This window comes from Protopterus annectens, chromosome 5.part1 (assembly GCF_019279795.1).
Source record: "Protopterus annectens isolate FY-2018-M chromosome 5.part1, PAN1.0, whole genome shotgun sequence".
In the NCBI taxonomy this organism is placed as follows: domain Eukaryota; kingdom Metazoa; phylum Chordata; order Ceratodontiformes; family Protopteridae; genus Protopterus; species Protopterus annectens.
This window is the reverse complement of record NC_056736.1, coordinates 106121587-106146273: the sequence shown is the minus strand read 5'-3', so window position 1 is coordinate 106146273 and position 24687 is coordinate 106121587. Positions and strand designations below refer to the sequence as shown.

Genomic DNA, 24687 nt, shown 5'->3' with positions numbered 1-24687 from the left:
CAGAAATGGCTGAGGCGTGTATTTTAATGGAAGAAAATGAAAGTCCACTGTTCAGCAGTTCAGCTAGGTACTGTAAAACCTGAGGCAAGTTCAATTTTCTAGGGTCTTGTCTTCTTTTCTCATTCCAGCAGCAAAACCGCTTCCATTTTATGGAGTAAGCTTTTCTTGTAGATGGTCTTCTGGCCTCCAAAATGACATCCTGCACCTCCTTGGAGAGTAGAGTCTGATGTGGTGTTAAGGAATTTTCCACGCAGCGAGTTTGAGTGTTTTCAGCTGACTGTGAAGGGTTTTGTAGCTGTTCTGCGTCAGCAGAAGAGGTATTAGAGGCAGGGACCAGGGAGGAGTATGTGTTAGGCTCCTCAGGAGTGGATACCAGTGTTGCCTTGGCCAGTCTGGAGCAATCAGTATCATCCTCGGTTTGTCTGTTCTTGCTTTCAAAAGCACCTTGGGCAGCAGAGGCAGAGGTGGGAATGCATAAACTGTCCATGTTGCCCAACTGAATGAAAGGGCGTCCACTTTCCAGGCCTTTGGATGGAAGGTCCTTGAACAAAACTTTTTCAATTGATGGTTCCTGTGGGAGGCAAAGAGATCTATGTCTGGCCTCCCCCACGCTTGGATTATCTCCGTAAACACCTGTGGATGCAGCTTCCATTCGTGTGGATCTGTCATATTCCTGCTCAGAGTGTCTGCCAGTGTGTTTTCCAGTCCTGGCAAGTACTGTGCTTAAAGTTTGATTTGTCTTTCCAGAGCCAAGTTCCAAAGAGTCATGGCTAGTCTGCACAAGTGGTATGAGTGTGTTCCTCCTTGTTTGTTTATGTACCACATTACTGTGGTGTTGTCTGTTCTTATCAGTAATTGTCCTGGATGTAGGAAGTCCTTGAAAGCTGTAATTGCATTTATTACTGCTAGCATTTCTTTTTGATTGATGTGAAGGTGCTTTTCCTTTTGGGACCATCTGCCCTGAATGCACCTGTCCTTCATGTGCGCCCCCCAGGCGTAATCTGAGGCGTCTGTGGTTATGACTTGTTTTGCTTGAGGCTTGCAGAATGGAAGGCCTGTGTTTACTTGACATGCTTGGGCCCACCATAGAAATTCCCTTTGCAGACATGGAATTATTGGTATAATTGATTCCAAGCTGTGACTGTGTTGAGACCATAGATTTTTTAGGTACCATTGAAGTTTCCTCATATGCAGCTTTGCACATGGGATTAGAAGAATGCAAGATGCCATGAATCCCAGAGCCTGCAGGATTTTCCTTGCAGTAAGCCTGGTACTTTTTGCTAGTGATTTGTAGTACTGAGATAATTGCCCTTGTTTTTCTGACGTAAGGTATGCCATCTGGGTGTTTGTGTCCAAGCTGGCACCCAGGAAGGTTATTTTCTGAGATGGTGTTAGCCTTGATTTCTCCTTGTTGATGGTGTATCCCAGAGAAAGCAGTAACCGTGTCACATATGCCAGATGTTCCAGTAGTATTTGTTTGCTGTCCGCTTGGATCAGGCAGTCGTCCAGATAAGGGTAAATTTGTATCCCCTGAAGTCTGCAATAGGCAATCACTGATGCCAGGCACTTTGTGAATACTCTGGGCAGTATATAAGCCAAAGGGCAATGCAGAGAATTGATAGTGGATTGAACCTGCAAGAAATCTGAGGTATCTTCTGCAGCTTTGTCTGATTGGGACATGCAGGTATGCCTCCTTGAGGTCCAATGTTACCAGCCAAAACTCCTTGCCCAGCATGGGAAGAAGTTGCTGTAATGTGAGCATCTTGAATTTTGTGCAGTAGAAATGTGTTTAGGATGGATAAGTCCAGAATGGGTCTCCAGTCGGTTCCTTTTCTTGGTACCAGGAAGAGTCTTGAATAAAAACCTTGACCTTGTTGGTGCGTAGGTACCTTTTGTATAGCTCTCATGTTTAGGAGCTTTGAAATTTGCAGTTGTGCCTCTACCCTTTGATTTTGTGGTAGGTTTGGCATGCCTCTCATTTTGGAAGAGTGTGAAATTGAAATTTGTAGCCTCTGTTTATAATGTCCAGAATCCATTTGTCTGTTGTGACAATATGCCAATTGTTTGCAAATAATGCTAGTTTCCCTCCCAAAGGTGCTGCCAGCTGAGACTTGCTTGGCATGGAAATGAGGGAGTCATTGGGTTTGCTTCCTGTATTGTTGTGCACTGTCTTCACCACCTCTTGGTGCTGGAGATTGCCATTGTCTGCCTCTATATGATCCTTGTGACTGCCCTCTGCCCCTTGTGTCTGTATCTACCTCTTTGGGGCTTGTCAGTGGCTGGAAAGACAAGTTTTTTGAAGGCCAATTCCTGCTAAATCGTGGTGGCTGGACCTGTAAGAAAGCTTTGACAGTTTGCATAGATTTGGCTTTTTCTTCCATTTTCGTAGTATATCCTCAGCATTAGTACCAAAAGTACATCCTTTTGTAAAGGAGCATCAAGAAGTTTAGCTTTCACATGATCAGGCAAATTTTGTTCCCTAAGCCAGGCATGTCTGCGAATGACTGATCCTGTAGCAGCCGCTCTACTGGAGGCCTCTAGGGCATCATAACCACATTGTAAGGTGTGTTTACCCACTTGTTCCGCACTATGCATCATATCCTGTAACTCTTTTAAATCTGGTTGTTCAGGTTGAGACATTTTGTTTTTAATTGTGATAACAGGAACTGTTGATATTTAATCATATGAAACTGGCAGTTTAAGGCCCTCATGGCTAGGGTGGCCGAGGTATATACCTTCTTACCCCACCTTTCTAGAGATCTAGATTCCCTTTCTGCAGGAAGTGGATTCTTGGCAGTGGAGGCCTTTAATCCCTTAGGGCCTTGTGAAATGGTTTCAGGGTCAGCATTATGGCCTTTGTAAAGAAATTGGTGAGAACTGGGTACTCTGTAATATCTATCAGGCTTTACTGGTGCAGGAGGCAGAGAATCAGGATTAAGACAAGCCTCCGAATAGACATCATCCAGTACCTCCAAAACAGGGGGTATAGCCAGAGGTCTGTGCTGAGGTAACCAAAGAATTTCCCTAAGTCTTTTCTTGGAATCTGAAAAGTCTTGGCCTTCCCAATGGAAGTGTTCCCTCAAGGTGTGCAAGGTTTCCCCAAAAGAAAAATCCTCAGGGGGGGGGATACAGAAGGAATGGACTGTTCTGCATCCGAATCCTCAAAAGGGGAGTAAGAGTGTTCCTCTGCATCAGAATGCTCTGATAAAATGAATCCCTGATCAGAAGAGGGGGATTCTTCCTCCACTCTGGGTCTCTTGTCAGGAGGGGGCTGAGAACCTCTGATGAGAGTTATTAAATCCTCAGCCATTTTAAGCATCTGTTTCTTAGGCATGGGTCCAGGAGATGGGCCTTGAGCAGCAGGCCTAGTGTGATGCCTGGCTGCTTTGGATTTAGTAAAGGCCTTAATAGAAAAAGAAGATGAAGGCCTAAATACACCATGGGTGGAGGTGGATCTATCCACATTAGTAGGCTCGACATAAGCCGGGGCTTGGTTGCAGTCTGGGAAAGGGCCGATGACCCAGCGGTCTCGGGTACAGAAGACACCGCCAAAGGAGTGTCGTCGGTAGTCAGGGACTGCAAAGGCGTCTCGCTGAGAACCGGACCACGTGTAGCCTGTTTGGCGTGGTGTCGGTGGAGACCCGGGCCTCGCGTGTCGGTCTTTCCTTGCGTTTTTTGGATAAAACGGTAGTCGGAGAGTCCGACGACATTTTATAGTCAAAAGCTCTACCAAAAAAAGTGTTGGGCGAACTCCGCCCGACGCTTGATAGTGCGTTTATTGAAGGTAGCGCCAGCGACAGCCCGAGACGTCGTGGTCTGGGCCCAAACAAGGTATGCAAAGGGAATGGAAATCCTTATGCGGTATTTGCTTCCCACAAGAAATACAATTATTAACTTTCTCTGACATCGGTCTGAGGCAAGAAAAGTTTCCCCAACGGGGTACTTAGCTTTAATGAAGACTTCGGTTCCAAATATTTTCGTAAATCAGGAGCTGGCCGACCGGCACTTGCGAACTGTTTCTGCTTCGGGCACCGCACGGCAAAAAAGACTGAAGAACATGGCGTCGGCTGTGTCTTATATACTCTGGCCTTCCTGACGTCAGAAGAGTAAGCGACGACAACCGACGCCGGACCAAGACTTTGGAATTCGGCCGACCGAGGGACCGCCTGACGGCTGAAAACCCATCTGTGATTACTGCAGCTGTATGCACGATGAACATCTGCTGCAGCCTTGTCATCTTGCAGCCAAGAATATTGTTTTGTTTCATCACTATCCAAGTTCAACAACAACAGAACGATTGCATCATGGCCATTTGTAACAGGAATGAATGGGTTTAAAAAGCAGCACAGCACTGTGGGTACCACGTGCCTTGGTGCAAAAGGCAAGTACAAAAGTACAATGAACACTTTAAACTAAGAGGCATGCCAAAGTACTATTCCAATAAATTATATTCTTAAATAACCAGCAATCTCACAAACACAGCAGTGACTCTGTTCATTAAACTGATGACACTTGGCTCAGTACTGATATTTCATATACAGTAAACTCTCAGTTAACCAGAACTCTCAAGCAACCAGAAAAAAACAAATAAAAGAAATACAGTACAATTTTTGTGTGTTGCACTTTGTCACCCCCGCAGTAGTTATACTTCATTTTTCTGCAACCTGTGGGTATTCGGATCCATGCTGGCAACTTTTTTCTAGCAACTGCTCCAAGCTCCTCCCCCTACCATAATGCACTACCATCTCCTACCTTCCCTCAGATCGAATTTGCTGCAACTAAATACATAAGCCAACTCAACTCAATGAACCAAACATGTATAGACAGGACAAGGTCCGGTGGACGGAGGGAGGGAGGGAAGGTTGCAGAAAAATGAAGTATAACTACTCAGATGGAACGTTATGGTGAGTACATAACTTCTTTATCAGAAGCAGTTAACTTCATTGTATCTGCAACCTGTGGGACAGAGTCCCCAGCTACTCCAATCCTGGGAGGCCCTTATGGAAGGATATTCCTGAGCACCGAAGAGCCAAAGTATGCTCTACCCCTAGAAATCAGATCTAATTTGTAATGGGAAATGAAGGTATGTGAATTGGCCCAGGTCGCTGCTGCACAAATGTCGTCCAAAGGAACCCTAGACCAAAAAGCAGCTGAAGTCACCACGGACCTGGTAGAGTGAGCTTTAACAATACCAGGAGGAGATAAACCTCTGGCTTTGCAGACATGCGAAATGTAAGGAGTGATCCATCTGGCCAAAGAAACCTTAGAAATAGCTTTTACCAGAAAGGATTTGGAAAAGGAAACAATCTGGTCAGTCTTGCGGAATGATTTTGTTCTATGAAGATAGAAGCAAAGTTGTCTATGAACATCTAACAAATGAAGTTTGTATTCACCCTTGTTTTGGAAATTAGGAAAGAAAACAGGCAGATTAATGGACTGGTTTAGGGTTTGTCCTCAGAGAGACCCTGTCTGGATAAAAAATGATAAAAGGTTCCACAGCCATGAGTGCCTGTAGCTCTGAAACTCGTCTTGCAGAAGTTATTGCTAGGAGCAGAGCTGTTTTCCAAGATAAAAACTTTATATCAGCAGTAGCAGCTGGCTCAAAAGGAGGCAGAGTGAGTTTTTCCAAAACATAGTTGAGGTCTCATGCCGGTATTGGTGATCTCCTTGGAGTCCTTAAATTTTTGGCTCCCCTGAGGTACTGCTTTAATAAAGGATGAGAAAAGATTGGTGGCTCTGCATTGTAATGAGCCGAAAAGGCAGAGGCATGAATTTTAATTGATGAAAAAGATAGGCCTTTGTCCAGCATCTCAGTATAGTATTGCAAAATCGGAGGAATATTTGGTACAGCTGTATCAGTTCCTTGTGCCTGGTTCCAAGCACAGAATCTCTTCCATTTTCAAGCATAAGATTTTCTAGTACTAGGTCTTCTTGCTTCCAAAATTACATCCATCACAGCTTTACTGAGAGGTGTGGTTTGTATGACTACATCATCCGCCATGCTGCCAGGTTTAAAGCACTGAGCTGGCTGTGCAGGATCTGATTTTTTTGCTGGGACAGTAGATGCGGTACTTGAGGTAAGGTCCAAGCTGGGCATTGAGACAAGCTCCTTACCATTGGGTACCAGTGCTGACAGGGCCAGTCTGGTGCAATCAGTATCATCTTTGGCTTCTCCTGTCTGACCTTTAGGAGTACCTTGGGGAGGAGAGGCAGAAGGGGAAAGGCATATACTGATATTTTTTTCCAGCTGAAGGATAGGCCATCCACTTTCCAAGCTTGTCTGTGATAAATCCTTGTGCAGAATCTCTCTAGTTGGCAGTTGTGAGGGGAGGCAAACACATCTATGTCCGGGCATCCCCATTTCCCTGTTATCATGCTGAAGACTTGTGGATCCAGCTGCCACTCGTGGGGATCCATGAGGTTTCTGCTTAGTTCGTCTGCCAGAGTATTTTTCCTTCCTAGCAGGAATTGTGCCTGCAGATGTACTTGGTAAGTCAATGCTGTGTCCCACAAAGTCATAGTTAGTCGGCAAAGGGGGTAAGAATGTGTGCCCCCCTGCTTGTTTATATACCACATGACCGTGGTGTTGTCTGTCTTTATCAGTAGTTGTCCTGGATGAAGTAGGTCCTTGAAGGCTGTCAGGGCATTTTGAACAGCTAGCATCTCTTTTTGATTGATATGTAGATGCATTTGGTTTGAGGTCCATGTTCCCTGAATGCATCTTCTTGCCATGTGGGCCTCCCAGGCATAATTTGATGCATCTGTTGTTACTGTCTGCTTGGCTGGGGGTAACGTGAATGGCCGTCCCCTGTTTTGCTGACAAGCCTTTGCCCATCATTGAAACTCCTGTTGCAGGCATGGAATGAGAGTAAGTATAGTTTCCAGGCTGTGGCAATGTTGAGTCCAAACACTTTTTAGGTACCACTGAAGTTTCCTCATATGTAGTCTTGCATATGAATTAGTAGGATACAGGATGCCATGAAGCCCAAAGCCTGCAGAATTTTTCTTGCAGATAACTGGGCTTTTGTTGCTAACATTTTGAAATAGGTAGTCAGTTGCCTTTGTCTGGCATGAGATAAGCCATCTGGGCAGCTGTATTTAAGCTTGCACCCAGGAATATTATCTCTTGAGAGGGTACTAGTTTTGATTTCTTTTCGTTGACTGTGTACCCTAGGCATGTTAGAAGGTTTTTCACGAACGCCAGATGCTGTAGAAGGATGTCCTTTGTCTCTGCTTGAATTAGACAGTCGTCCAAGTAAGGATATATTTGTATTCCTCTATCTGCAGAATGCAATTACTGGTGCGAGGCAGTTGGCAAAGACCCTGGGCGCAGTAGATAAGCCAAAGGGCAGTGCAGAGAATTGATAATGCATTGAGCCAGCCTTGAATCTGAGGTATCTTCTGCACATTTGTCTGATCGGGACATGCAGGTATGCCTCTTTTAGGTCTAAAGTTACAAGCCAAGCGTTCTTGCCCAGCATGGGCAGAAGCTGCTGCAAAGTCAACACTTTGCATTTTGGTATATACAGGAATGTGTTCAGAATCGATACGTCCAGTATTGGCCTCCAGGCCTTGTCCTTTCTGGGTACCAATAACAGTCTTGAGTAAAATCCTTGTCCCCGCTCTTGCTCTGGCACTTCTTGAATGGCCCTCATGTCCATGAGGGATGAGACTTGTTTTTGTGCCTCTGCCCACTGATTTTTTGGCAGATCTGGCCAGCCGTTTGCCTTTGGCAGGGTATGGAAAAGGAACTTGTAGCCTTGTGACACGATATTTAGAACCCACTTGTCCTGGGTTATAAAGTGCCAATTTTGTGAAAAAAGTGCTAATTTTCCCCCTAAGGGTGCTGCCAGGAAATAAGTGCTTGGTGCAGGCAGGGGGAAGTCATTGGGACTGTTTCCTGTAAGGGTGTGATTTGTCTTCTCCACTTTTGGAGGTAGAAGCACCCCATTGCTTTGACCTATATGAACCTTGCGGCTGGGATCTGCCTCTAGGGTGTCTGGGTCTGCCCCTTTGAGGTCTGTCTGACACAGGAAAGGACCAATTCTTTGTTGGCCAGTGTCTACTAAATCTAGGTGGCTGTACTTGGAAGAAATCTTTGACCGTTTGCATAGATTTAGCCTTGTCCTCCATTTTCTTTAACACCTCTTCTGCCTTAACACCAAACAAAGTATCATGCTGTAAAGGTACATCTAATAATTTAACTTTAACATGATCAGGCAGATTTTGTTCCTTTAACCAAGCATGCCTTCTAATTACAGAACCTGTAACTGCGGCCCAGCAGGAGACCTCTAAAGAATCAAAACCACATTGCAAAGTATGCTTTCCAACTTGTTCAGCTGCATGCAATATATCCTGCATGTCCTTGTTTTCTGCACATTCAGAGTTTAACAACATTTTCTGTTTAAGCAATGCCATGACATGTTGCTGATATTTGAGCATATGAAACTGACAGTTTAAGGCCCTTATAGCCAAGGTAGCAGATGTGTAAACCTTTTTCCCCATCTATTTAGTGCCCTAGAATCCCTGTCAAAAGGGGTAGGGTTTTTTGCAGCGAAAGCCTCAACTCCCTTGGGACCCTGAGAAATAGTTTCTGGGTCTGCAGCAGGGTTTTTAAAAAGGAATTTATGTGAGTCAGGAACCCTGTAATATCTCTCAGGCTTAACAGGAGCTGGAGGTAAGGAGTCAAAGGGTAAGGCTAGACTCCGAAAATACATCATCTACAATGTCTTAACACCGGAGGGATGGCTAGAGGCTTGTGCTGAGGTAGTAACAGGAAATCCCTGTGCCTCTTTCTAGATTCTGAAAAATCTTGGCTTTCCCAGTGAACATGCTCCCTCATGGTATGTAAGGTTCCCCCAAAAGAGTAGTCCTCAGGAGGAGAAGCTGAAGGAATGGATTCTTCAAGCATCAGAATACTCATAGGGGGGAAAAGAATAAAGAGGAATCAGAAGAAATGGAAACCTGATCTGAAGATTCATAGTCAGTCTCTTGCCTAGGCCTCTTATCAGGAGGGAGATGGGAGCCCTTATTCAAGGTAATCAAGTCTTTGGCCATTTTGAGCATCTGTTTTTTGGGCATGGAGGCCTATCCACGTGGCTCTTGAGTTTGCTTCTTTGCCTTTGAAAGTGCTTTAGTCTTTGCCTTTGAAGTTGGTTTAATGTATAGCTGTTTGGTCTAAATACACCCTCAGAAGCCGGTGCCTGCTCAGCGGCTCTAGACCCATCTGAAGGGTTAGTGTCCGAGGCTCCAATACCTTGAGTTTCCAGCGGCATGGCTGACTTCACGTGGGGGTCGGTAGTGGCCTGTGACTGTAAAGTAGCGGTCGTCAGGGGCTGCGAAAGCGCCTCACTGCGAACCAGCGACTGGCTTAGGAGGAACTTCGTCGTCGGTTTTGGGCCTTGGCTGGCTGTCTTTTTCTTTGCATTTTTTGTGAACTCCGGTAGTCGGATGGCTTTCCGACGACATTTCTGGATAATTAAACCTGCGTCCAAAGAAGTTTAAAGCAAAATCATACCGACGCTTAATAGTGCGTTGGTTAAATCTAGCACAAAACCGACAATCCAGAAAGTTATGATCAGGGCCTAGGCAAGGAATATAGTAAGAATGAAAGTCCTTATGAGGTATTTGCTTCCCACAAGAAATACAATTATTAACTTTTTCTGACATCGGTTCTGGAGCAAGAAAAAAGTTTCCCCAACGGGGTACTTAGCTTTATAAAATACTTCGGATCTGAAATTCGAACTCGAAAATCTCAGGAGTCGGCTGACCGGCACTTGCGAACTGCTTCTGCTTCGGGCACCGCGCGGCAAGAAAGACTAAAGAAAATGGCATCGGCTGCTTGTTTTATACCCCTGACGACATGACGTCATGGAAGAGGAGACAGCAACCGACGCAGGACCCAAGACCTTGGAATTCAGGCCGACTGAGGGCAACCTGCCAGCAGATTACCCAAATATAATGACTGCAACAGTGAAACACGAAGAACATCTGGTAATGCTTTGAAGCGGAGGTATCTTCTGCAAGATTCCCTGATTGGGATATGCAGGTAAGCCTCTTAAGTCTAGAGTTACCAACCAGGCATCTTTGCCTAACATAGGAAGTAACTGTTGAAGAGTCAGCATCTTGAATTTTGGAATGTCCAGAAATGTGTTTAGAGTAGATGAGTCCAAAATTGGACGCCATGATTTGTCTTTTCTGGGTACCAGGAAAAGTCTTGAATAGAAACCTTGTCCCTTTTCCTCTTCTGGGACTGGCTGAATAGCTCCCATGTTCATGAGATACAGTACTTGTTTCTGGGCCTCTGCTCACTGATTTGGGGGCAGGTCTGGCCATCTGTTTGGGATTGGCAACATGTGGAAATTAAATCTGTATCCCTGGGATACTATATTTAAAACCCATTTGTCCTGGGTTATAAGTTGCCAGTTTCTTACATGAAGTGCCAGTTTTCCCCCCAAAGGGGTGGCTGAAAGTTAAGTATTTGGTAAGTGTAGAGGGAAGTCATTGAGACTGCTTACCATAGGTCGGTGCCTTGTTGTTTCCAGATATGGAGGAAGAGTCACCCCATTGTTTTGTTCTAAAAGTCCCTTGTGACTGAAACCTGGAGCCTTTGGAATGTCTGGGTTTGACTTGAGTGGCACTCGAAGGAACTGGAAAGGACCAGTTCTTAGTAGGCCAGTGCCTACTAAATCTTGGAGGTTGCACTTGTAAGAAATCTTTCACAGTTTGCATAGATTTAGCTTTATCTTCCATCTTTTTTAAAACTTCTTCAGCCTTATTACCAAAGAGATGGTCCTTTCCACAGGCCTATGCTGAGGAAGAAGAAGAAAATCCCTAAGTCTCTTTTTAGATTCAGAGAAATCCTGACTTTACCAGTGGAAATGTTCCCGTAAAGTATGTAAAGTTTCCCCAAAGGAAAAATCCTCAGGGGGAGAAGCAGAAGGAATGGAATCTTCTGCATCAGTGTCCTCATAAGTAGGTACAGACAAATCCTGTTCATTAGAAGAGTCAGAAGAAATAGAATCCTGTTCAGAAGATTCATAATCAATGTCTTGCCTAGGCCTCTTAGAAGGGGGGTGGGGTTTGGCTACCCCTGATCAGAGTAATTAAATCTTCAGCCATTTTGATCATTTGTTTTTTAGGCATAGGGGCCTGCACATGTCCCAGGCGTCGGTTTTTTAGACAGATTTAGACTTTGGCCTTAGTTTCGAAGATGGCGTCGGTCTAATATACAAATCTGTAGGCGTAAAAACACCCTCAGAAGGCGGTGCCTGCACAGCAGCTCCGGACCCATCTAAGGTAGAGACATCCATGGGTTTCATAATTGAAGCATCTCGCAGCATACCAGACTCCGAATGGGTCTCAGCAGAGGCCTGCGAATCAAAATTAGCAGGTATCAGGGGCTGCGAAAGCTCCTCACTGAGTACCGGCGAACTGGTGACTGGCGTAGAAGCGTCATCAGTTTTGGACCTCGACGGCCTGTCTCTGTCTTTTTCTTTGCGATTTTTAGGTATTCTGGTAGTCGGATTGTTAACAAACGACATTTCTAGATAATTAAGCGTGAGCCAAAATATTTAGAAGCAAAAATATACTGACGTTTAATAGTGCGCTGATTAAATTTAGCACAAAACCGACAGCAAGGTATGTTGTGGTCAGGGCCTAGGCAAGGAATACAGTACAAATGAAAATCCTTGAGGTATTTGCTTCCCACAAGTAATGCAATTATTAACTTTTACGGACATCGGTAAGGAGCAAGAAAACGTTTCCCCAACGGGGTACTTAGCTTTACAGATGAAGACTTCGGTTCTGAAACTTGAAAACGAAAATTTCAGGAGTCAGCCGACCGGCACTTGCGAACTGCTTCTGCTTCAAGCACCGCGCGACAAGAAAGACTGATGTATTGTTGGGAGGGTGGCCTAATGGTTAAGGTGTTTGCCTTACAAACACAAGGTGCAGGGTTTGAGTCTCACAAGGGATAACTGGCTAGGCTTAAAATGGCTCGCAAGGGCAGTTAGCTTAGTACTAATCTATGAACCTTTGATGTAATGGTGTCGGCTGCATGTTTTATACGTCATGGAAGAAGGGACAGCAACCAACGCAGGACCCAAGACTTTGTTAACCAGGCCGACTGAGGGCAACCTGACAGCAGATTACCCAAATGTAATGACTGCAACAGTGAAACACGAAGAACATCTGCTGCAGTACTCCTGACATATGGGTTGTCACAGCTGAAGTTTGGCCAGGGTACAAAGCTTTACCTTCTCCAAGTTATACATTCGATACATGACCTCAGCTCATATGCAATGGGCATCCAGGCACAGTTCCTCAGACTCTCTCCAAGCTAGCAGCCTGAATATTACTGATACAAGAGACAGGTCAGCTAGGTGGGGTGTAGGAAGAATTGTTAAAAATCTCCCCTCTACCCAGCAAAGGCTAAAGCAAAGGGGGAGAAGAAAACTGAAGGCTGAACTGCGACAGAGAAGAGGGCAAGGAGGGTGGGATGAAATACTGCCAACACTGATTAGTAGCACATCTGCTTTGATGTTAAGTTCTTTACGCAAAGTGTACTATGTCCTGACTGAAATCACTGCTGCAGTATTCCTGACATATGGGTGACTCCCAGAGCTGAAGGAGGAAGGAAGGGTGGTTGGGCTTCAAAATAGAAGAGTTGTCCAGCACTCCAGATAGGACTGACCTAGCAAAGACTGCCCTTGTCCTGGAAAAAGCATCAACTTTGTAGTGTTTGGTAAAGATGTACACAGAGGACGAAGTGGCTGCCTCCAAGATCGACCTGCAGATTAATTCCTTTGTGAATAACCCCCAAGGACTCCACTGCCCTTGCTGAATGTGCTTTACGGCAGGGAAGGCAAAGACGTATCATAGTGTTAGTAGCAGAAAGTGATGACCTTAGGAAATCCATTGTTTGGAGACTGGCTGGCTCAGTTTACAGCTCTCATAAATGATACAAACAGCTGGTCAGTGTTTCTGAAGAATTTAGTTTTGTCCAGTTAAATCTCAGTTGCCTGTGACTGTCTAGAGGCTGTAAAATTCCTTCCCTCCTGTTTTGGGCATTGGGAAAGTGGGAAGATTGATAGCCTGATTCAGGGCCACCACCTTAGGCATGAAGGACGGATTAGCCCTGAGAGTCACTCTCTCCTTGTGAAAATAAGAAAAGGGGAAATGGCCATGAGAGCTTCGAACTAAAACTTACCTGGCAAAGACTAGAGTCAAGAGGAGGATGGTTTTCCAAGTAAAGAATTTTACAGAAGCACACGATGCTGGTTCAAAGGAAAGCAGAGTAAGCTTTTCTATCACAAAATTAACATGCCAAGGGGGAGAGGATGGGTTTCCTTGGTGAGTTAAAATGCAGGACCCTCCTAAAGAAGAGCTCCACATCCATCCTAGCCATAAAAAGGTAGTCTAACAGGGAGGCATGCATACAGAGTTGATAGGTGAGCTTTTATGGAAGAGTAGGCAAAGACTGATCAAAGTTGTTCACAGAGATACTGCAGTACATTAGGAACCTGTGATAAGAGTGGATCCTGACTGTTTGCAGCACCAACAGGAAACCGATTTCCACTTAGCAGTGTAAGATTTTCTAATAGTGGGTCTCCTAGACTCTTGTAGGACTTGAGTAACCTCTTCAGAGAATAGGTATCTTTGCAGAATTAAAATCTTGTCATTCATATGGGTCAGGTTGAGAGATGGAAGATTTAGGTGTAGCACCAATCCTTTTTGCTGGGTTCCCAGGTCTGGCTGAAGTGGAATTCTCTTGTAATTTAAACTTTGCCAAAATAGTGCCAGTAAAAGGAGTTGGAGTGCTTCCTTTTGTGCCTTAAAAAAGATTTATGGAACAAAGGAACTTCCCTGTCCAGCGGAAGAAGTTATCTGCCCTCCACACTGTGGGACAAGAGTCCCTGGTACAGAACCTGGCAAGCTAGCTGAAGACTGTTTGGTGAAACAAAGAGGTCTATCCTAGGAGTCCTCTACTAAAAGGTGATAACGATTTGGAAAACCTCTGTTCAATGTCTGCTTGTGGGGGTCCTTCAGGGAGCAGCTTAACCAGTCTGCTAGCACACTGTCTTGAGCAGGAATACATGTGGCTGTGAGTGTGACATTCATTTGTGTTAAAGTTCCATGCCTCCTAAGCTTACCTGTACAGTTAGTAAGACCTGATGCCTCCCAGTTAAGTCTGTGTACACTTAGGAGTGGCTCACGTTTCCAAAAGTGGGCGAAAATCTGAAGCTCTCATGTCTGTCAGATTGATATGTTCCTTCAGGAACGGAGGTTGTCATTTACCCCTGCACTCTGTGTGACCCTGTCCATGGCCCCCATGCCTTCTCTGAGTCATCCATATGAACCCACTAAACAGGAGGTGGTGGTGTGAAAGGTAGTCATGGGTTGAGTATGACCTGCCCCTTTCAACAAACTTGCTCCTTCTTGATACAAGGGTGGAAGGGAATCAGGGTTTCAAAGGGGTGGCAGCACTGACAGCACCCAGATTTCAAGTAACATTTGATTTCCCTCGTGAAGTCTGGCCAGGGGGAGCATAGGAATGGTGTCTGCCATGAGTCCTTAGCAGCTCTCTTGCTAAGCAATAGGTTGCTGAAGAGAACTTTTGGAAGAAACTGAACAGGTTGCGAACTTTATCCTGGGGAACTATGGCATGCATTTTCTGTGTGCTCAGTCTACAACTCAGAAACACCAGGTCCTGTGTAGAAACTGTGATTCTTTTGTAGTTTATGTAAAACCCAGACCTGTCAAAAGATGGAGGATGAAGTGGAAAGGCTGAAGAATTTATGGACAGAGAGTCTGGATCAGAAGGCTGTCCAGTGTGACAGAAAGTTACCACTGAAACTAGGCAATTTGTGAACACCGTTGGAGCTGTGGAAAGACCAGAAGGCAGAACAGTAAACTGAAAATACAAGGATCCAGAGAAAAATCTGTGGAATCTCCTGCAAGAAGGATGAATAGGAATGTGTAAGTAAGTATCTTTCAGATCTAATGACACAAAGCCTGTGGGAAGATGAGAGGTACAAAAAGTCTAAAGAGAGAATATTTTGAAAGATGGTACCTTCAAGTAAGTGTTCAGGATAGACAGGTCTAGAATGGGTCTCCATGGCCCTTCTTTTCATGGTACTAGAAAAATCCTGGAGTAGAACGCTTTTTCCATGAATTCCTTCGGGATTTGCTCAATGGTGCCCTGGTTCAACAAGCCTTTTAGAGGGGGAATGTTTTCCCAAGACATGGCACAGCCATCCCCAATGATGAGAGTACCAACTTGTCTGTTAACAACTTCCCATCTGGTTAAGGAGAGTGAAAGTCTTTGGGAAAGAGGAGTAATGGGGCTAAGGGCAGGGGGAAGGGGTGCTGCAGAGGTAGTCACAGGTTTCTGCTTCCAAATGGTGGCCTCCCAGTTGAGGTTCATGTTTTTTTTTTTTTTTCCACAGCATCTTTTCTTTTAAGGTTTTCCTTTGTTTCTGAACTGTCCTAGGAGCCCTTCTAATGAAGGGGGTAGACTTAGATGGGTAGTTCCTATAGTATCTAGGAACTGAGTAGAGTAGGATCTGTCTGCATTCCTTCATGGTCTAACCTTGGCCTTGGAGAGTTTTAAACAGGTTGGCCACTTGAGGGCCAAACAGTAAGTCTTTGTTCAAGGGCAAGTCCAGAATTTTAGATTAGAAATCCTCAGGTACAGGCTGACTGTGAAGCTAGTATCTGCACATAACAGATCCAATGGCAGCTGCTCTAAAAGAAGCACTCACAGCGTCATAACTGCACTCAATGCTGTGTCTGGTAATATGAGTAGCCTGTGAAAGTAACTTGGTATTTGATGATTCGAGTTTGCTGTAGGTGGGTCCTGTATAGCTTTTTTTAAGGAATTCAGCACAGAGCTCAAATACTTTGTCATTTGAGTCTGGTAGTTAAGTGAACTGAAATCAAGGGCAGCAGAGGTTTACACCTTCTTTCCCCATCCACCCATTGCCCTACTATCTTTGTCAGAAGGTAGGGCACATCTGCACTGGGCAGGAGCTTAGAGGGTATATTTGGAGAGAGAGAGAGAGAGAGACTACAGAAGGGCCTGCCAGTAGGTTATTACAGAGATATTTGCATCAGGGATCTTGTAAAAACTGTCTGGTCTAATAGGAGCTGGTGACTGTAAATCAGTGCAGAAAAGGTGGACTGATGGGCTTTCTGCAAAGCCTCAAGGACAGGAGGGAGTGGAGAAGGGGCAGGGGTACCCATCTCCAAAAGGGTGTAATACCTCTTTTGAACATCAGATATCTGCGTGGATTGCCATTCAAAGTGTTTTACCGTGTTCTGTACAGTTTCCTCAAAGGGAGTTTCCTCAACAGGGCAATCTGTTGAGGAGTTCCCTTCTTCAGAAAACGTTGCCCTGGAGAATGCAGCAGAGAAGAACAGTCTAGGAATGGTCAGTCGTATTCCTATTCCTCATCATAACAGGAAACCATGGTAGGTTTTTGAAAAGTAGTCTGTGGTTGCGGAGACCCAAAGGAAGGAGGTTTCAAAAACAATGGCTTTGAACAACGCCTGTGAGAAGTCTATCCACAACATCTACCTAGCTGCAGAGGGAGAGGCCACGTGCTTAGTCTTCTGTTTTCCGTTTTAGGTGTGGCATCCACCTGGTTGAGACCCAGAGGCTCACAACCCTTTCTGACTTCTATTAGAAAAACTGGGATCTCTTCCCCCACTAAAATATGAGGGAAGCCATGTGAACATTCAGAAATTGTAAGACACAGTTCCTCAGACGTATCAGCAGTCAGAAAGGCCTCTGGAGCCACACCAGCCTTCAATGGGGTCTCAGTAGCGAGCAACTGAAAACTAGCCTGATGGATCACGGGTTTTGAAATCTCAGTGGGTATATCTGAGTCAGAAAGGTTGAAGTGCAGATCTGTTGAAGGCCTCAAGTTTTTGCTTTAGCAGCAGAGGGACATCCCACAATGCGGAGTTAGCAATCTTGCACTGGGCCAAGAATTTTAGATGCTGGATCTCGAGAAAGGTGTTGAGAATAGAAAGTCTTGATCCAAGAGTTTCTGGAACAAAAGACTGACAAACTGAGCAAGGAATGTGACCGTGTTCTGGGCCTACAATAAAAGACACTTGGTATGCAAATCCTTGTATGGAATCTGCCTACCACACTCACATTTATCCCTCCTAGCAGACATCTAAAACTTTCAACAAAATATTGTAAGATACAAAGGAAGTTTTCCCAATGGAGCAGACATCTGAATAAAAGATCAAAGCAAAGGTATCAATGAACAAACAGCAGTCAGATGGGTATGCAACCTGTTCCCAAGCTGGCATGGAGATAGTCTGGGGATCCATATTCATACGCCTGTCTAAATATGCCAATGCATATGAGCTGAGGTCATCTGTCAGATGTATGGTCTAGTGAAGATGAAAGCTTTGGTACCATGGCCGGACATCGGTGGAAACACAAAAGTCAAGAATACTGCAACAGTGACTTCAGTCAGGAAATGAAGGCTACAGGTGCAGTATTTACAGATTACCCAATTTACTTCGGAAAAAGCAAGGCATTAATTCTCTAATCAAAAGGAAGAGGTCCTGGGAGCAACTTAAGTGCTACTCTTCCCAGATGGACTGTTATATTAGGCATACATGACATTTCTTTGCCTTTTTCAACAGCAAATGTCAGAGGCAATGAAGAGATTTCCTCCATCTTTCCCTGATCAAAACATGGGAATAACCCCAATTACATTGATGGCAAGGGTCCTGGGGTTTTAAGGACATATTAAAAAAAATTTTTAAGCTTCACTGTAAAAGAAAACATAAATCTGACTGATGCTTATATGCTGTTGTTGGCAAATGTGAACATGATGTATGCAGAGTTTTGGGTTTTTTTTGCATTTTTCCCCCGCTGCCTGCGGATCAGCCATTTCTCATTACCTGAACATCATCAAAACAAGAGTTAGTCAAGAAAGTACAGTTGTGTACACTTACCATAAATGTAGATGTTCGAGTGTATTCACTGTTGCAGTCATCACCTGGGGGTTATCCCTGCTGTGGTAGCCCTTGGCCAGCCCAAATACCAGAGTCAATGTTTTTCTGTGTCGGCTGCTGTCGCTTGATGACTGACATCAGGTCTTCAGTGCTATAAAGCACGGCAGCAGATGCCATTACATCAGTTTTTCTTGCCCTAACCAGTCAGAAGCCCCAGGAAACCTGGTAAGGGTGACTTGGTGGCAAAAGGCCACCATAAGAAGCTTATGTCTCCCTAAGAAAAGAGGTTATAAGGGGGAAGGAGGGAGGGAAACCAGGACTGCAACAGTGAACACACTCGAACATCTACATTTATGGCAAGTGTATACAACTGTACTATGTCCTTCATGTTTCACTGTTGCAGTCATCACCTGTGGGAGGATTCCCAATGCTGAGGATAGGGGTGGTAGGATTAGTAGTAGACCTAGGCCTGGGTCAGCATGCCCTGCAGAACTGCATTGGCAAACCCTGCCCTAGCCTTAGAGAAAACAGGTAGGTGATAATGCTTAGTAAAGGTATGGACAGAAGTCCAGGTGGCAGCTTCCAAGATGTCCCTGGTGGAGACTCCTCTCAGGAATGCTGTGGAAGTGGAGGCTGCCCTAGTGGAATGGGTACGAATAGACTTAGGAGGTGGTTTCCCATTAAATCTGTAGCAGAAATGGATGCAGTGTGATATCCATTGGAAGATGGTTTGCTTGGAAATGGGCTTACCCTCTGCCCCTGGGGCAAAGCTGACCAGCAGTTGGTCCGTCTTCCTGAAGGTTTTAGTACGGTCCAGGTAGTATCTGACCTGTCTGTGCACGTCTAGTGAGTGCAGAATTCTTTCCCTTTGTTTTGAGGGTTAGGGAAGAAGGTGGGCAAATGTATGGCCTGGCTGACACATTAGATTCCATCTTGAGCATAAAGGAGGGGTTAGTTCTCAGGGAGATCCTGTCTGCATGGACAATGATGAAGGGCCCAATGGCCATCAATGCCTGAAGTTCTGAAACCCTTCTGGCTGAGGTGATAGCTAGCAAGAAAGCAGTCTTCCAGGAAAGGTATTTTAGCTCTGCTGAAGCAGCAGGTTCAAAGGGTGATAAGGTTAGTTTTCCCAAAACATAATTCAGGTCCCTAAAGTTGGAGTGGGTAGCCTTTTGGGAGGTCTGATATTCGAAGCCCCTCTGAGGAACTGTTTAACCAACGGATGTGAGAACAGGGGCGGATCTGTATTGAAATGAACTGAAATCCCCGAGGCATGGATTTTAATAGAAGAGAAGGAGAGGCCACTATTTAACTCCGCCAGATAGTCCAGGTTAAGAGGGATGGAGGGATGTGAGGAACTGCCCCCCTCTGGACTGGTTCCAGGAGCAAAATCTTTTCCATTTTCCCACGTAAGATTTTCTGGTGCTGCGCCTTCTGGCCTCTGTGATAATGTCGAGAATCTGCTTGCTTAACAGGGCCCCCCTGTTTGCTTTTAGGGTATTAAGCCATGCTGTCAGTTTGAGAGTGTGCAAGTCTGGGTGCAGTACCCCCCCCCCACACACACACACACACACACCTGTGAGGTCTGAGATGAGGGGAAGCTGCCTGAGAGGCTGTGATGTCAGGCTGCACAGTAAGGGGTACCAATGCTGCCTGGGCCAATCTGGAGCAATGAGGATGGCCTTTGGCCTCTCCTCCCTTACCTTGATCAATACCTTGGGAATAAGAGGCAGAGGAGGGAATGCGTACACAAAGAGAGAGTTCCAGGGGAAAGTCAAGGCATCCACCTTCCACGCTAGGCTGTGATGCTCCCTGGTACAGAATTTTTCCAACTGGTGGTTGAGGTGCGAAGCAAACAGATCCACCTCCGGAGATCCCCACTCCTGAGTGATTTGCAAAAAGATTTTTCTGTGGAGCTGCCATTCGTGGGGGTCCAGCAAGTTTCTGCTTAAGTGGTCTGCCAGGGAGTTGTTGATCTCTGGTAGGTATTGGGATATTAGGTGCAGTCCCATGGAGGAAGCTGTCAACCACAGGTTCATGGCTAGCCTGCACAGAGGGTAAGACTGAGTCTCTCCCTGTTTGTTGATGTACCACATTACAGTGGCATTGTCCATTTTGATAAGGAGGACCCCTGGCCTGAGATGGGATTTGAAATATATCAGAGCCTTTTGTACTGCCATCATTTCCTTCTGGTTGATGTGTAAGGGGAGGTGCTGGGCATCCCAAAGGTCTTGGGGTGCACCTTCTTGCTAGGTAAGCGCCCCAAGCAAAGTCTGAGGCGTCGGTGGTGATGGTCTGGCCGGTAGGGCGGAGGATGAAGAGGAGACCCCTGTTCTTGGCACAGACCCTTGCCCACCAGAGAAACCCGGCACTTATAAAGGGGATCAGAGGGAGAGAGGTCTCTAGAGACTGAGACTGCTGACCCCAAAGGTTATTCAGATACCACTGATGTTTAATCATGTGAAGCCTGGCCAGAGGACTTAGAAGGATGCAAGATGCCATGTACCCCAAGGTTTGCAATAACTTCCTCGCTGTGAGTTGACTTCTGGAAGCCAGCTGGGTAGAGCAGAGCGGCAGGAAGCTCTGCTTTTCTGGTGATAGAAAGGCCATTTGGGATGCTGTGTCCAGCAGTGCTCCCAGGAAAATGATTCTTCTAGAGGAAGTCTGCTTTGATTTCTTTTCATTGATGGTGAACCCTAAAGGTTAGGATGGTTTTGACAAAGAGGAGGTCTTGGAGCAGCTTTTCTTTGCACTCTGCCTGAATGAAGCAGTCATCCAGATATGGATAAATCTGAACATTTCTCTGTCTGCAAAATGCTAACGCCGGGGCTAAGCATTTGGTGAATACCCTGGATGCTAACGCCAGGGCTACGCATTTGGTGAATACCCTGGGAGCAGTAGATAAGCCAAAGGGTAGTGCAGAGAACTACAAGTGTTGTGAGCCTGCCCTGAAGCGCAAGAATTTCGTGCAGGATTCCCTTATGTGAATGTGGAGGTAGGTATCCTTTAGGTCTAGGGTCACCAACCAGACTTTTTTGTCCGCATAGGCAGCAGCTGCTGCAAAGTTAGCATTTTGAATTTGGGGACCACCAGGGAGGTGTTCAGAATGGATAGATCCAGGATGGGGTGACAAGTGCCCTCTTTTCTGGGAACAAGGAATAGTCTGAAATAAAAGCCTTTGCCTCTTTGGTCTGTGGGAACAGGTTCGACTTCCCCCAGAGATACGAGAGCTTGGACTTGTTTCAATGCCTCTGCCCACTGATTTGGAGGCAAGACTGGGTACCCTCTTGGAATTGGGAGTTCGTTGAAAGAGAATTTGTATCCCTGAAAAATGATCTTTAAGACCCATTGGTCTTTGGTTACAAAAAGCCAATTTTCTTTGCAGAGGGTAAGCCTTTCTCCTAGCTTTCGGTGATTGAAAGGAGGGGAGAGGGAGTCATTGAGATGTTTTGCTACAGAAGGACGGCTTAGAACTCCCTGCCTTTGGGGTGGAGGCAGTCCACTGCTTGGTTTTCTGCTGTCCCTGGCATAAAGGCCTGGGTGGTCTGTCCCTGCGCGGCTTACCTTGCCCCTTGTCTACAATGTGCAGGAAAGGACCAGTGCTTAGAGGGGAAATTCCTGCTGAAATCCTTTACTGTTTGCATATATTTTGCTTTGTCTTCCATCTTTTTAAGCACCTCTTCTGCTTTTAATCCAAACAAGTAGTCCTTATCCAAGGATGCATCAATTAATTTAGACTTGACATGATCAGGGAGAGGTTGTTACTTCAACCATGCATGCCTCCTAATGACAGATCCTGACACTGCTGGCCTGCATGAGACTTCTAGTGCATCATATCCACAGTGCAGAGAGTGTTTGGCCACTTAACAAGTAGAGTGCAGTAAATCTGCTAACTCTTTCGAATTAGCACAGTTAGGAAAGGAAGAAATCTTTTGTTTTAATAATTCCAAAGTGTGTTGTTGATATTTTAAGATATGGAACTGACAGCTGAGTGCTCTGATAGCGAAGGTTACAGAGGTGTATACTTTTTTACCCTATCTGTACAGAGCTCTGGATTCCTTGTCAGAGGGGATAGGATTCTCTGCAGAACTAACTTTAGCTCCTTTTGGTCCCTGTGTAATGACCTCTAGATCTGCAGCAGGATTTCTGTACAGGTATTTGTGAGAATCCAGTACTCCAATACCAGTCAGGTTTAGTGGGAGCAGGTGGGAGGATGTCATGGGCTAAGCTGGATTAATGGAACACATCATCCACAACTTCTAAAATAGGAGGGCATGGCCAGGGGTCTGTGCTGGGGCAGGTCTAGAAATTCTCAAGTATGTTCTTAGACTGAGGGAAGTCCTGTGATTCCCAGTAGAAATGTTCCCTGAGGGTGTGAAGGGTTTCCCCAAAGGAAAGGGCTTCTGGTGGGCAGGCAGAAGGAATGGATTCCCCTGCATCTGAGTCTTCATAAGCAGTAAGAGACTGTTGTTCCTCTTCAAAAACTGGATAATCATCTTATTCAGAATCCTGCTCCGACAGTATTTCAGGAGAAGGGTGTCTTTTCCTTTGAGAAGATGTGGCCTTGACTACCCCTGATAAGGGAGACAAGATCCTCCGCCATCTTAAGCATTTTGGCTTGGGGAGGTGGAGCAGGAGTAAGATGGAGACTAGAAGAATATTTTCTAGGAGTGTCCTGGCTTCTAGGCCTAAGAGTATCCATTGGTCTGAGAAATACGGTAATCGGATGAGGACGTTTTTTGTCTAGAATCAGTAGTGTGAGGCACCTCCTTGGAAGCCGGTGCCTGCGTCGCGGTTCCAGACCCAATCGAAGCAGAGACAACCCAAGGCTCAGAAGATGAACATTTCTGCGGCATACCGGACTTTGAAAGGGTCTCAGTACAGGCCTGCACAGATATCTTATCTGGCATCAGGGGCTGAAAAAGCGCCTCACTGAATTACGGAGAACTGACGACCTGTTTAACAGTAGCGTCATCAGATGGCTTAGCCTTGTGTGGTCTGCATCTTTATCTCTACATTTTTTCAGAATGTCTACGGCTTGCTGGATGACGGGACGCCATTTCAGAATGCAAAGATGGAAGATGAAAATACCCATCTACAATAACAGCTCTACGACTAATGGTTCCCGTGTTAAAGAGGGCACAGAACTGGCAACGGGGTACGTCAAAGCCTGGACCTAAACAAGTGATGCAGTATGCATGGAAGTCTCGGTGTGTGATCTGCCTTTCACAGGTGAGACAATTGTTAACTTTCAGACATCACTAATGCAAGAAAAAAGGATCCCCACTGGGGAAATTGGCTTTAGACGTTTTCACCGGAAAACTTAGGTCGTCTGCATAAGCAGGGTTTCGCCCAATACACAGTACAAGTAAATTCATTACAAAAACAAATCAAACTAGCATGCCAGCTCTCATCAATTAATAAGAATTCCTTGAAAACAGTGCATGAGAATGAAGCCTTCGCAAACAGCAAAAGATTAAAATGCATACCTGTTGTATACAGAGGTGGGGGAGCTGGAGGAGGTGGATGATGAATCACTGATGTAACAACAGTAGGTACTGCACTGGTTACAGAATTTGGAGGAGCGTCCATACCAGATGGCTGAAGAGGTGGAAGGGGTGGTGGCAGTCCTGCTAAAATTAAGAACAAAAGCAATGGGCATCAAACAGGTAGCACATTTACCACTTAAACTGAAAAAAGAACAGCATAGACATGAAAAAAATACACAGTATCAAATTTTTTCCTGAACCTGTCACAGTTTCCACCAAAAAATTCCTGAAAACTTAGAGCCTACTCACCGAAGTTGAGTATCACATCGTGCCTTCATAAAATGCAGAGCAAATGTCAGTGGACCTCATACCTTTTCTAGTCTCTCTCAACTATGCACTCTACAAGGCTTTTGCATTACTCAAAATTGCAGCTAGGAAATAAATGCATATGGAAGACAGTGATTCCTGAGCACTAACCCAGATCAGTAACACGGGTATCTCAAGAAATATGTAAAAGAACAAAGCTGTGAAAGGCTACGCTACTTTGACAGGCAACTACACAAAATCCTGCAAACCATTACTATTACAGAAAAGACTACCCCAAAGTAAAAAAAAAAAAAAAAAAAAAAGTATACTTTTTTAATAAGTTACTACACACACTCCTACAAAATACTATTACAGAGGAAACAATCCCTCAGTTTTCATATTTTGGGAGTAATTAACTATAAAACACATATCTAGGGGCAGGGCGCTGGAAGCCTGGCTGCAGATATGTGTCAAAGACCACACTGTCCAGTATCTCAAGCACAGGAGAAATAGCTACAAACTTAGGTTCTGAGAATCCAGTAAATTGTCAGTCTTTTCTTAGAGAGAACATTCCTGAGAGTAACAGTTAAAGGGCTCTCTCATTCTGTACAGTTTGACCCGAAAGGAAAGTCCTCAGTTGTTTGACACTCGCAGATTACATAGGATCTGGTGAAAGATGGCTATCATATGCCAATTCTTCTTCAAATTCTGAGACTCCCAAGTTTTCCATGGGGAAATGTCACGCTTTCTTTCAACAGAAGAAAATTCCAGGAGCGCAAGACTTTTAAGGGTAGTACTGCTTGAATCCCAAAATCCAAAAGGCGTTCAGCCAGCCTGACCAAGTCCTGTGGACTTCTGGAGAAGTGTGGCTTAGGCCCACACAGCTGAAACTGAAATGACTGCAGACTTC

At 45.2% G+C, this 24687-nt stretch overlaps 1 protein-coding gene across 4 annotated transcripts in view; it reads right to left on the bottom strand.

The window, feature by feature from the left end:
• The window catches only part of RBM26 (RNA binding motif protein 26), a 1920204-nt gene that overhangs the window by 1119687 nt on the left and 775830 nt on the right, over positions 1-24687 (bottom strand). For 2 of the 4 annotated variants that reach the window (XM_044072914.1, XM_044072916.1), the window contains exon 8: positions 23472-23615. In XM_044072914.1, the coding sequence (XP_043928849.1) occupies positions 23472-23615 (144 nt within the window). The remainder of the gene's footprint in view (positions 1-23471; positions 23616-24687) is intronic. The other 2 variants (XM_044072915.1, XM_044072917.1) reach the window with 1 other exon arrangement.